Below are 12,096 nucleotides of genomic sequence, written 5' to 3'. Positions count from 1 at the left end.
CGTTGGGTGTTGCGTACTTTTGAGCTCCTCCTCGTTCTGAGCTCGGTCAAGCTGGAGGGAGACGCGCGGAGTGGAGCCGGAAACGCTGCGAACTTCTCCTTCAGAATAAGAGGGCATTGTTTTCCCGTTCTCATCACTAACTAATGGGCCAGCAGCCCATTTATAGTGTGTTTCCATCTTCAACATGTTGCATTTAAAAGTAGTTTTGAAGCGATTGTAGACATTTAAACAGTAACGGTGATTAGAATGAGTATTACTAGAAGGATTCACAATAATTCTTGCAGTTGCCGTTTTTTATTTTGAAAAGCCACATCAGGAACAGCTGGTTTAACCCCGGCCAGCTTGACACCAGTCCCATCAGATGATGACAGAGAAAACCTTGAGTTCAGTTTGCCCGGTGCGCACCGAGGGATCAGAGGGGTCACGGAGCGCGTCAGTCCCGCGGACGAGGCACCAGAGGAGGCGGCGGGACCCGAGCAGCTGCCCTGCGGTGAAGACGGGAGGAGGAGAGGGGGCAGCTGGCTCAGCTGTCCGGACTCAAATGATCACACAACAGCCAGCGGAGGAAAAATCGTTGGATAAGGTCTCAGCGCCGATACCAAGATGAAAGCGGCCGGCAGGCAGGTCACCGTGACCGGGGAGAAGCTGAACGGGGACATGAAGCGGAGGCCGAGCTACCCCGGAGAGCTGCGGGCCAAACACGCCAACATGTCAACTAAGATCTGGGTGAAAGTCGCGATGGCGATCGCCTATTTCCTCTGCGTGTCCGTGGCCGCGTTCATCCTGGTGATTTACTATGTGTTTTTCTGGACACCGGGCCCGGTGTTCAACAACAGCACCGAGTCACCGAACCGCACCGAGTGCGCGCACAGGCTGGGATGACTACACGGCGCGCGCACATCTGCACGCAGTGTGTAGGTGAGCGCACACACCTGACGTGAGGCTGGAGGAGGGAGCGCGGACAGAAAGGACTGAAGGACTGCATCCAGAGTTTGGGATGCAGGCTGAGGACCCGAGGGAGGACGGGGGGGGGGAGTGCTGCCGGGATGCATCGGTGTTCCGCATGCAGAATGCAGGTGGGGAGGGGGGGGGGGGGGTGTTCTTGCCAGCTTTACCCAAAACCCAGTCCAGAGGGGAACCAAAAGTCTTGATGTTGCTGCAGCACCATGTTATGGACACTTCTTCCCTGAACCCTTGTTTTCTTTGGAAGACCCCTATGAAGCTTTATAGCCCATTAGAAACCACAAGCACCCTTCACGAACTCTTCAGTTCCTAACGCATCAACCAACCCTTCACCCTAACTGGATCCCTGAATGATCCCTGAATGACCTCTGGAACTGTCTGCAGAACCTCCTCTAGAGCACCTGAAGAATGTGTAAAGCCCAGATCAACCCCTGAACCCCAAAGATCCCACACCTCGCTCTGAGATCCACTGCTCTGCACTGATGGAGCCTCCTTTTTTAACAACATGCCTACAGAGGACTGATTTCTTTCCACAGCCGGATGCTGTTTTTATTCAGGTATCTAGAGGAACTTGAAGCGGTACTGTACTGTAGCAGCAGTAGCCTAAATTGTGATGTGCGAGAGCTCGTAGCTGTATGAATTGCAAGGCCATCACTCTGTATACTCTCTGTAGCTGCAGCAATTTTACTTTTGTAGAGAACTTTTGTCTTGCATAGCCTCACAGAATGAGCGTAAATAATCAGTGTCACGTCCCGTTTGTACCTCTTCACAATGACGCAGTCTGTTCACCTCACTTCCTGTTCATAATTTAGGCTACACTCCCTAAATCTTCTAGACTGTTTTATTTACGATTTAGCCTCGACACTTTATTGTAATGATATGATAAACTATGCATTTATTCCAATGTGGGTGGTGTCATTTTGTCAACACTGGAGGACGAGCAGACAGTGGTGCAGGTCACTGCTGTTGTCGTTCTGCTCTGAAATGACAGGAGCACATTTCCCCCCAAAAGGCCAAGCTGACGTCAGCTGATCCGAAACATTGCTGCTTTATTTTTTCTTTTTTTACAAAATAGGCTTCTGTGACATTTTGCAGCACTTTCTACTTTCTGTACAAATCTGTGCTCCAGGAAATAATACTCACATCGGCCTCTTCAGCAGCTTGTCTTTCTGCTCCACCCTCCAAATCCACTCACGTGTCTTTTCTAATTATTATGTTTTGTTAACCTGGAGAGAAATTTGCAAGGAGAGAAAACTGTTTAAAATGAAGTTATAATAATACAAAAAAAAATATCACAAATATTTCCTATGCCAGTGTCATCAGGGAAAAAAACCTAATTGATAGAATAACCTGGTCCTTCAGTATATTCAGGTCATCAGCTGACCTCATTCTTTAGACCTGACCAACTGCAGCAGCCCCAGATCATAGCACTGCCCCCACAGGCTTGTACAGTAGACACTAGACATGATGGGTGCATCACTTCACCTCCTCTCTTCTTACCCTGATGCTCCATCACTCTGGAACAGGGTCAATCTGGACTCATCAGACCACATTGGACAGGTCTTAACCCAGTTTTAGTAGTTTCATCATCTCCTTAGATGTTTTCTTTGTTTGATTCATGTCAATAATTTGATCCTTCTGAAACAGATTAACATCTCTTCTATGATCACAGGATGTGTTTTAAGATGTGGTTGTTCCTCACTGCATCAGTTATGGTTAAATAACTTGTTGGCAGCTGAAACATCATCATTCATGCAGTAATTATCCAGCGGGAGGTTCTTACCTATTTGCTTAGTTAAATCCAGGTGGTGACTTTTTTTTATTTTGAGTATATGCAGTGTATTTACTCTTCAGATTCACTTTAAGTTGTAGTAACATCCTTTACAAACGTTACAGCTAGTAAGTGCAATTGAAAACTACAGGAAAACTAACTAAAAAAACAAAAAAAAAGCAACTGAAGACTCGATAAACGACGGCAGAACAGGAGGAACAGATTTACTGTCTGTGCTTAAACCTTATGGGATACTAAAAAAACAGCACAGTGTATTGTACCAGTCACTGGCAGGATTTTACACTTTTACACACAAAGAATTAGTCCATGTTACAGACAACTCCACCGTGAGCGTGATATTTATTTGGATGAGGCTTTATTTGCTTCATGTACTGACTCCTGTGTTTTGGTCACATCCTTCGTGTGCAATCAGTCAAGTCTCTTCTTCAAAGACGACTCTTCATTTTTTGATTCACTGCAAAAAAACACACACGAAGGCATCACCGAACAAATGAGGGGATGATTTTACATAAAGAATCCAAATGTGGACAAATGACAAGATTTTAGTAGAGAAACTAAAGCTACAGTAGATTATTAATGTGATGCCATGATCAGCTGTACGTAGGTGAATGTAACTTACACATAACAGACCAGGACTTTAGAAAAAACAGATGTCAGTTTGTGTGTAATATTACATATTGTTATAAGAGAGATAATCCATTTTAACCCCAGACTCTCCTCAAATTGAAATATAGAGGCTGAGAAATATAAAGATGTGTTTGTGCCAGGTCACTGTCATCATCGCTCAGTGTGCTATTCACCTTTCTTCACACAAACGTCCTCGGAACGAGCCCCAGGGACGTTACTCTATGTATTATTTGTAATACAAGAGCACAAACTGTGTGTGTGTGTGTGCGACTGAGAGTCGCTGTGCCTCCTCCAATCAATAATTAAATTAGCAGCTGAAGTTGTCAGCAGTTGTTCTTCCTCATAGTCGCTGCAGCAGCTGCGACCTGAAGACGAGGCTTGTGTGACTCAGCAGAGCTCATCGTCTGCTCCGGACTGCAGCACCAACCAAACTGGAACCATTTCCACCGGTTTTTAACAGGATTCAGCGTTTGTTTGTCATTCAGTCCTTTACGATTCCCCTGTATTAAGAATAAGAAGTGGACTTTTAGTTCAGAGAAAAGGATTAACTGAATGTAATGATCCACAACAAACAGCCTCTTCAGCTGATGGGAGAGGTTTCATTTAAAATGCTGCAAAGTGGCCTGAGAGCATCAGTCTCAATGACTTATCAGTGGGGACAAGCAGTCACCATCAATTCCACTGTCAGAGGACGATAAGCTGTATATTGTATTTAAATGAGCTGCATCCTTTGACAAACTGGTAAAGTGGGTACAGACGTCTTTCCTCACTCTTATTACTTATTAATATGTTTTAAAAATGTTTTCTTATTTAGCCTGCAGCTCTGGGAACTAATAATATAGAGAATATTATATGAGTAATCACAACGACAGGTTGTGTGACTTTAACATCTGACAGCTGATGTGTAATTCAAATTACAAAAAGGCTGCAGACTTTCTGTGTTCTGTTCTTTCCAGACTGAAACCTCTGTGGACAACAAGCCTGAGTTGTAGCATTTCTGCAACAGCATCAACTCTTGATGCATAACATTAAACTCTCCATCTGTGCTCTTTCTCTTTCCTCATTACACCACTTTTTGTACGTCACGTCTTTTGTATGTAAAGTTACTGTATTTTACAGTATTTCCATTCCAGCACTCATGGACATGAACTCTTTTTACATGGCTGTTGCAGTTGTGCAGTACTGTTGATATCCTAATATAAGTATACAATGGTGCCTTCAATGACCATGGTGAATAAACAAAGTCAAACAAATGCAGACATAAAGTCAACAACGCCTATCACACTAAACTTCATCAATCCCATTAAATTACACTAGGCAACTAAAATAAACATGCGAGAACTTTCAGGGCTGTACATGTGTGAATATATAGGCAGCAAACACAATTTTAATTTTAACACGAGGACTCACAGCTCAGGCAGTAAAACCTGAACCGTGTGATGAAATGAGCCAAACTTTATATTTTACACTTAATGCTCTCCCTCTTCTTCAACACCTTTTTCTGACACACTTGACCCCCTGTTGAAGTAATTAGCCGGCTCCTGATCAGAGGCAGGATTGATGATGGAGCTCCGCGTGATCTGACCACGACTTCCATTAGGAAGATGGAAACCAGTGAGGCTGCTCACCTGAGACCGCTGAGCTGTGGAGCAGAGTCGACACTGAAACTCTGCCATGTTAGTGCCTTTAGCATAGAAGATATTCCTTTCATATGATTTTTCTAGTGATTTATAATAATGTTTGAATACAGATTTACAGCCTCTGACTGCATGCTACTCCTCCACCTTTGACCTTTAACGAACCTTTAGTGAAACAAGCCAAACAAATTCATATTTACAATAACAGCCGCAGAAACAGAGAAACTGTGTTCAGCCACTCAAGAAACCAAACGGACAGAAAACGCTGTGAGACGTTAAAATACGTCTCTTGTTTTTACATTCTGACAATAAAAATAGACATTTTAAGTTGAATGAGCTTGAAAAATTTAAAACGTACATTAACATTTTTTTGGTGATTAACAAAACATTTGAATAAGGATTATTAGTTGATAGGTGCTCGGCTGGATGTGTGTTCTATCACTAGAGGTCAGTGTTGTACAGATTTATCTCTGCTATTTCTAAATGCTGCTGGAGGTTAACAACATATTTGATCACTCACTGTATTTATGCAGTGATATGAGCTTTTGTTCAGTTATACATGAATGTTGAATTAGAATCAAGATGTTAAGTCATACAATAACAAAAGGTAAATAAAAGGTAAGTAAAATGGATGAGTTTAACTAAACTGACCTGTCCTGTTACCTTTAGACTTTCTAGTACTATTAACGAATACTTTATTGATCCCCCTTCACACATACTGTCAAGGAAAAGTAAATGAACTATTAGCAATTTATTGATTTTTAATGTCTTTATTGAACACACCCATTAAAGGTACAGAGTGATAGTAGAAAAACTGTGTTTTTATAACTGGTTGAATCATATTTGGCTCTAAGCTCTTCCTGTAGCTGTGGATTAGACCTGCACAACCCACACAGAACCGCTTCAGCTCGGACACAGACGTCTGGTGTGAACAGCTCTCTTCACGTCATTCTGCAGTATCTCTAATGGGTTGAGGCCTGGGCTTTGACCTTTTGACTCCAAAAGTTGGAGTTGATGTCTCTGAAGTCATTTTGTAGTAGATTTACTTCCACTTTCCACTTTACTTAGTCATCGTCCGGCTGCATCACCAGCGTCTGCAGCTTGCAGACACCCTAACATGTTGGATGCCTTTATAAACTTGAGAAATTATTTTCTCTCCTTGATGGCAAAGCTTCAAATCACAATGCTCCTTTCATAGGATATTTTCATGTTGGTACACAGTTCGCTTTTTGCAGTGTGAGTACTTCCACTTTCTTTACTTAAAGTACCTGTCAGTGGAGGACATTTACTACTGATGGATTAAGGGAACCTTTATAAACTCCTGACCTGTTTTGTACATAAAATCATAATCTAGTCAAATAAATGTAGTGAGAGAATAGCAGTATTTCCCTCTGAACTGTACAGTGCAGTACAAATATGGAGTGACATTATGTGAACAGTACTTCAGTAAAGGTATTTAATTACCACTGTCTATGAGGCTTTATTAGTAAATAAAAAGGTTTTATCTGTGTGACATTTCTGTCTGACATCACAGACGGAGTTTTCAAATACCACTCAGCAGCAGCTCACTCACACTGGTCGTTAGTGATTATTGATTGACTGAACCAGCAAACCGTCAATGAAACTGCAGCTGTCCTGCTGACCTGCATTAGTGAAACACGGGTTGTTTTCACCCACTAACATAGTTAGATAGATACATCGATAGATAGATCAATAGATAGATAGATGTCATTTGGAATAATCTGAGAAGAACATTTAAAAAACTAGTTTAAAAAATCTCTCTCTCTCTCTCTCTCTCTATATATATATATATATATATAAATATGATTTAAAAATTGTGCAGCAACGTCTCTTGGTGCACGTCTCTATAATAGCAGTGTAAAACCTATCAATTACTAATGTTTTTATGGTTTTTCCTGCCAAAGTAAAATCTAAAACAATTAATTGTATGTGTATGAGTATGTGTCCTTCATATATGACCTGAATCTAATTTTAAGAAGAAATACTAAATGAATTAATCTAATATAAACTGATATTGTTGGCCTAACACACATTTTATATTGGAGACACTGATTTATAAAATAACCTGTTGTAATCACCAGGAAACACTGGTCTTCTTTTAACGGTTTCAGTATCCAACATGAATACTGTGTAAGTAATAAAAGTTAACCAAATATATTTATACTTGAAGTGCTGTGTGATATTACTGGATAATAACTACTTGTGTTGTGTTTATCACTGTAGTGTGGAGCTTGTTTTATTTAGCCTTCCTTATAGGATGTTTATTATTATTGTTTTGAATGTAACTCTGTTGTAATTGTGTTAATTGTATGAAGTATGAAGAAGCATAAAATAGCAACGTTCAAGTAAAGAAGAAATACCTCAACATTGTACTTAAGTACAATATTAAATGTATTAATTAGCTTTACTAGTTACTGTTGGTAACTTCAGTTACTAGTTACTTTCCTACACTAACCCTTCGTTTTAATATGTCACATCCTGGTTAAAACTATGAATAACATTAGCATTCAGTTTATTGCACTGGCAGGTGCAAAGGTGGGACATGTTCTTAATAGTACAAGCTTACCTTTTGGTGTAAGTGTGACTCAAAGATGTAATTATTATAGTTATTATCTAATTTAATGTTAGCTTGTTGAGCTAGCAGGTTAGCACTGTGCACCTCCGCGGTCCGTCGCTGCCTCGGTTGCCATGGAGCTTGGCTGTGGTTTCCCGGATGTACTATTTCCCCCCGTTCAACATGGCGTCGGGAAAGTGAGACTTCGGCTAATGTCACACAGTTCACCCAAAGTTAGACCGTTTCTGCTTTTTTAAACAGAGGAAAGTTTGTTTCCATATCGCAGTGGCAGCAGAAAAGGGGTTTCCTGTAAGCAACGGGTGAGTAGGCGTATTTGGCTGTAGTAGGTGTAATTAAAGCGTGTTGTGCGCTAGCTTGTGGCGCGTCTTTGCTCCCCGTTTGGTTGCTAACAGTGGCTAACGTTAGCTGCTTTCAAGTCTGGCCGTCCTGGGGTTGAGGAGACCGGACAAACCTCCTTCTGTCTGCTCAGTGTCTCTGTTTTGTGGAGAATGCTTTATGGTGATGTTTACAGTTTCTAATTGTCAAGGTGCAGCACAAAGTTCAAGTGGTCGATGAGTTGTGAAAGTAGTTCAACAACTAAAAGCTGCAACTCCGAAGAACACAACATTAACGAGGCTAATTTTATGTTGGGGCTGTTTCTTTGCTAAGACCCCCTTAACTCTGTGGACGGCTTAATGGCAAATCCTGGAGACAAGGTAGCCACAGGAAGATTGCCTTTGTAAAATCTGTCTACCAGCTGTAGTGAAGCACAGGACCAGTCTTCATTAGTGACAGAGCAGTGCATATTTATGTCACTGCTAAGTTAAACTGGTTTTAACAACCTTAATGACAAGTTAGTTGAAGTTTCAATTTCACCTGTGAAGCAGAAATGTGACAGTGTGCCTCAGACTTGCATTGTCTATCAGAGTTAAATAAGTTACTGTTTCTCCAGTTAAGACTAGAGCCCTGTCGATACAGGGTTTTTTTCTGAACTCAGCTGAGCTGTGATGTGTTGGTGATGTTAAATATTCAAGCTCAGTGCTCCCTGGTTGGTTAATTACACAACAGGGGGACTAGTAGAATAACTCAGTAGTTTTAGGCTTTCCGTGTCTTTAATTTGTTGTTAGACACCAGTGATTACAATTGTTGATACCTTGAAGTACATAGGTTTACTTATCCCCAGCCCGTGCCTCTCATGTATTAACTTACATTCATGTCATATTTGAGAGAAAAATAATCTGGTCCAATGCATAAACCATTATGCATTTTAATCACTTTCTAGTACAACTTGAAAATCAAGGGTAGTAGTTAATATGTAGCCCACTACTGGTGAGCAAGATGATTTTGAAAGTTACTACCTGAGAAACTGTGAGGATCCTGTTCTGTTTTTGTTTTTGCACCAACCTGGATTATTTTAAATCCAGACAGCTTGAAAAGTTTTTGAGGATTTAGGAAATACCTTCAGCATTTGTGCAAGTGTTGTCAAATGACCGTTTGGATTTAGAAAAGGTCACCATGAATTGATTTTTGGGGTAATCTTCAAGTTATCCTTGGGACTCAAATGGTAATACACAAGAGGCACAAGCTGCGGCAAAGATCATAGCATATTTAGATTTCTGTCTCATAAAAATAACGTATTGGTTGAAAAGGAGTTATATCAGATATTTATGTTTGCAGTGTGACTACAGACCTGTGTGTGGGATTCACTTATAATAATGATTACATGACATACTTTATTGATCCTCTTGGGGAAACAGCTCTGTATATTGCTTTAAATCAGTAATAGGAGATGCAGTGATGTAGCAGCAACAGACCTACTATCTCTGGTCCATGACCCCACCTTTATTGCACATGTAGTTTTTTTCTCATTGTCTGGTCTTTCAAGTTATTCCTTCCTTTTCTTTTTCTCTCAGCTGGCAGATATATACTTTGTATGTGTGTTACACTCAATGCTTTCATATGTGTGCAGTGAGTGAGTGGAAAATAGATTTTGCATGCAGTTATCCAGCAAGGTTGTGTGATTAGTGCTGGGCACGCTACACATTCCTGGGATGCCAGAGCTGTATGGAAGGGTCACTCTTCTCTCTCTCACACACACCATACACCAGCAGTGAGCGCCCTTATCAAATTCAACCCCCAACACTACATCATGCTATGCAGATTATTCAGAAAGGATAACTCTATTCAGGATGACTGAAGTTTTGTTGATAGATCAGCATGGTATCAGCAGATTTCTGCTTGGAAAAAAAATATTTTTTAGAGTTAATTGTGTGCATTTGTGCTTATAACAAGACAGTTTTTCTTGGATATGTTACTATCAAACATGCAGGTAATGTGAATGTAAATTGACTTATTTGGGTTGATTATATTTGAATGTCTTAATCCAGCCTTATGCTGCTGAAATAAGAAGCAGCAGCAGCATCATCAGAAGAACTAAAACCTAAAAGAACTAAATAGGGAAAACAGGCTGTCTGGCTAAACAGTCCTCATATTTAAACTGAATATTTTCATTAACAAATTTTCATTTTAATCTATTTATGATTTTCAAATTGCTTCCTTTGATTCTAGTTTGCGGAGTACAGTATTGAACTTCACAAAATTAAAATATTGCTGTTGGAAAGTTCTCCAGGTGACATCAGCTGGAGGAGTTTTTAAGCTAGTAGCAGAGAGATTTAACACTATTTATATGAATGTGCTCCAAAAACTATCCAAAAAACTATAGAGAATAAGTTAAAATGAGAAATCAGGAGACATCTTGGAACATGCTCCTCTTCCTGCTGTCTAGTAACAGTAAAATAATTGGACACTGCAGAAAGACATTCTCCTCTCTCAGCAGTTTAGCCACTGCTCAATAAAGAACTAGCACAAGGAAGGACATGATTCAGGTCCTAAAGATGTAGGTGCGCCCAACATCCAATAGGAGAAAGACATTTATCAACATGATTTTACTATTTCAGAATCATTTCCTGTTGCACAGCTCTCTGTCTGATTTTGGTTTTTAACTTTCTCACTAGTGTCAGGTTAGAAGGGCATACAGTTCCTCGCAAAACTGTTAAGACATTTGCATTACGAAAGGAGTTTTACATGTTTCTTTGTTCATGGAAGTAAAGTTAGGCACGGAAAAATCAAAATGAAAACAGTCTCTCTGGCTGAAACAGCACCTGTTGCTGGCAGGTGTAATATAATTAACTACAAAGTAAAACTTATTTTAGTTACTCAGCAAAGTAGATTTGGTGGTTTCCTTCTTGAGCTTCAGCCCATTTTGGAAACACAGGTTTGGAGGATGAGTGTTTATGGTAGATCACAGTAGGGAAGTCAAGCCATGAAGGTGCAGACAATCAGGAACTGTCTGACTGTTGATAGACGTGTCAGCAGGAGTCGAAGCTGATAGCAGGAGGGATGTTGTCATTAGTTTGATGTGAGTTGACCTGAGAGTTCACTGGAGAAAGACACAAACACAGCTGCCATTTAGGGGTCTTCCATGAACTCCAAGAAGGTTTCAAATCAACATGTTATGTGGCAATTAGATGCTAAAGCTGTAAATGATGATATTAGCAGCTGAGCTTATTATAAGTAATCAAATTCTACATCTCATTTTCTGTGTTGGTTTCCTTGTTACTGAGACTGATGAAAAAGAAAATGTGATTTTCTGCTGTGGAGTTTTTCCCAAAGGTCAGAAAGTTGCTGAGAGAACAGTCACTGTGTTTCCTTCCCAGAGCATTTCCTGAGGTTGTGGTTTGGTAGAATTACTTCCTCATAGTGCTGCATGATTAATCCCACTGCAATGCCAGTCCATGCAGTTATATAAGTGCAAAATGCTCTGATTTAATTAAATAAATATCAACATAGGTACAATATCTCACCTGTTCTGTTTGTGTGCATTTACCTCATTATCTATGCCCCTAATTAAGAGATGACCAGTCAGCCTCTGTTTACACAGTGGCACACAGTTGTATGTTATCATGTGACTTTCTGGTGTGCAGTGTTGCTGATTTAGCTCCGATGTTGCTGGATTTAGCTACATTTCAGACTCCTTTAGTGACTGTATGTCAAAAGAAAGAAAAAGTGAAGTGAAATTCTTTGCTTTGAGTATTTTTCTGTGTAATGTAGGGACCACCAGATGCTGTTCATTGGCAGAGTGCAATGGGCGACTAATATTATCTGGTGTCCACACTAATCACAGTAAGCATAAACAAGTGTATAAATGAGTTCACTGTTGCATTTTAACATGTTTATTCATTGAATAGTAAACTATGCAGTTATTATTTATTTTTAATTGTATTAGTTGTACCTGATTTCTGTGAGAGCATGTAAACACTGAAAATCTCTCATCTTTCTGATGGGATCAGGTGTCAATGATACTAGCTTAAAAAGACAGGGAAGGGGGGTGAGTAAGTCATAAATGGAATCGTGATGTGGGAGAGAGGGAGGCAAAGATAGATGCTTGTTCTCTGTGTGCAGCCCCTCAGACAAACTCGGTCTCTGTCTGGAGACAGAGGATC

General features: G+C 40.4%; 2 protein-coding genes and 1 long non-coding RNA gene across 3 annotated transcripts in view; 2 read left to right on the top strand and 1 right to left on the bottom strand.

Moving 5' to 3' along the window:
* Nucleotides 1-130: 130 nt before the first annotated feature.
* LOC113173815 (putative transmembrane protein INAFM2) lies at nucleotides 131-1,018 on the top strand. The gene has a single exon (XM_026377392.1). It carries the CDS (start codon nucleotides 604-606, stop codon nucleotides 880-882), a length of 279 nt encoding a protein of 92 aa, XP_026233177.1. The 5' UTR covers nucleotides 131-603; the 3' UTR covers nucleotides 883-1,018.
* A 1,787-nt stretch (nucleotides 1,019-2,805) lies between these two features.
* Nucleotides 2,806-7,736, bottom strand: LOC113169614. The gene is made up of 3 exons (XR_003299573.1): nucleotides 7,607-7,736; nucleotides 3,556-3,882; nucleotides 2,806-3,209 (listed from the first exon to the last, which is right to left on the bottom strand). It is a non-coding gene; the product is annotated as an uncharacterized LOC113169614 (long non-coding RNA).
* Nucleotides 7,737-7,773: 37 nt separating this feature from the next.
* Nucleotides 7,774-12,096, top strand: part of pak4 (p21 protein (Cdc42/Rac)-activated kinase 4) — a 30,637-nt gene continuing 26,314 nt past the window's right edge. The window contains exon 1 of the mRNA XM_026370881.1: nucleotides 7,774-7,914. The gene's annotated coding sequence lies outside the window, so the exon portion shown is untranslated. The remainder of the gene's footprint in view (nucleotides 7,915-12,096) is intronic.

The sequence above is a fragment of the Anabas testudineus genome, chromosome 13 (assembly GCF_900324465.2).
Source record: "Anabas testudineus chromosome 13, fAnaTes1.2, whole genome shotgun sequence".
Taxonomy (NCBI): domain Eukaryota; kingdom Metazoa; phylum Chordata; class Actinopteri; order Anabantiformes; family Anabantidae; genus Anabas; species Anabas testudineus.
The sequence above is the reverse complement of the archived record's forward strand: the minus strand, read 5'-3'. Positions and strand labels throughout refer to the sequence as shown.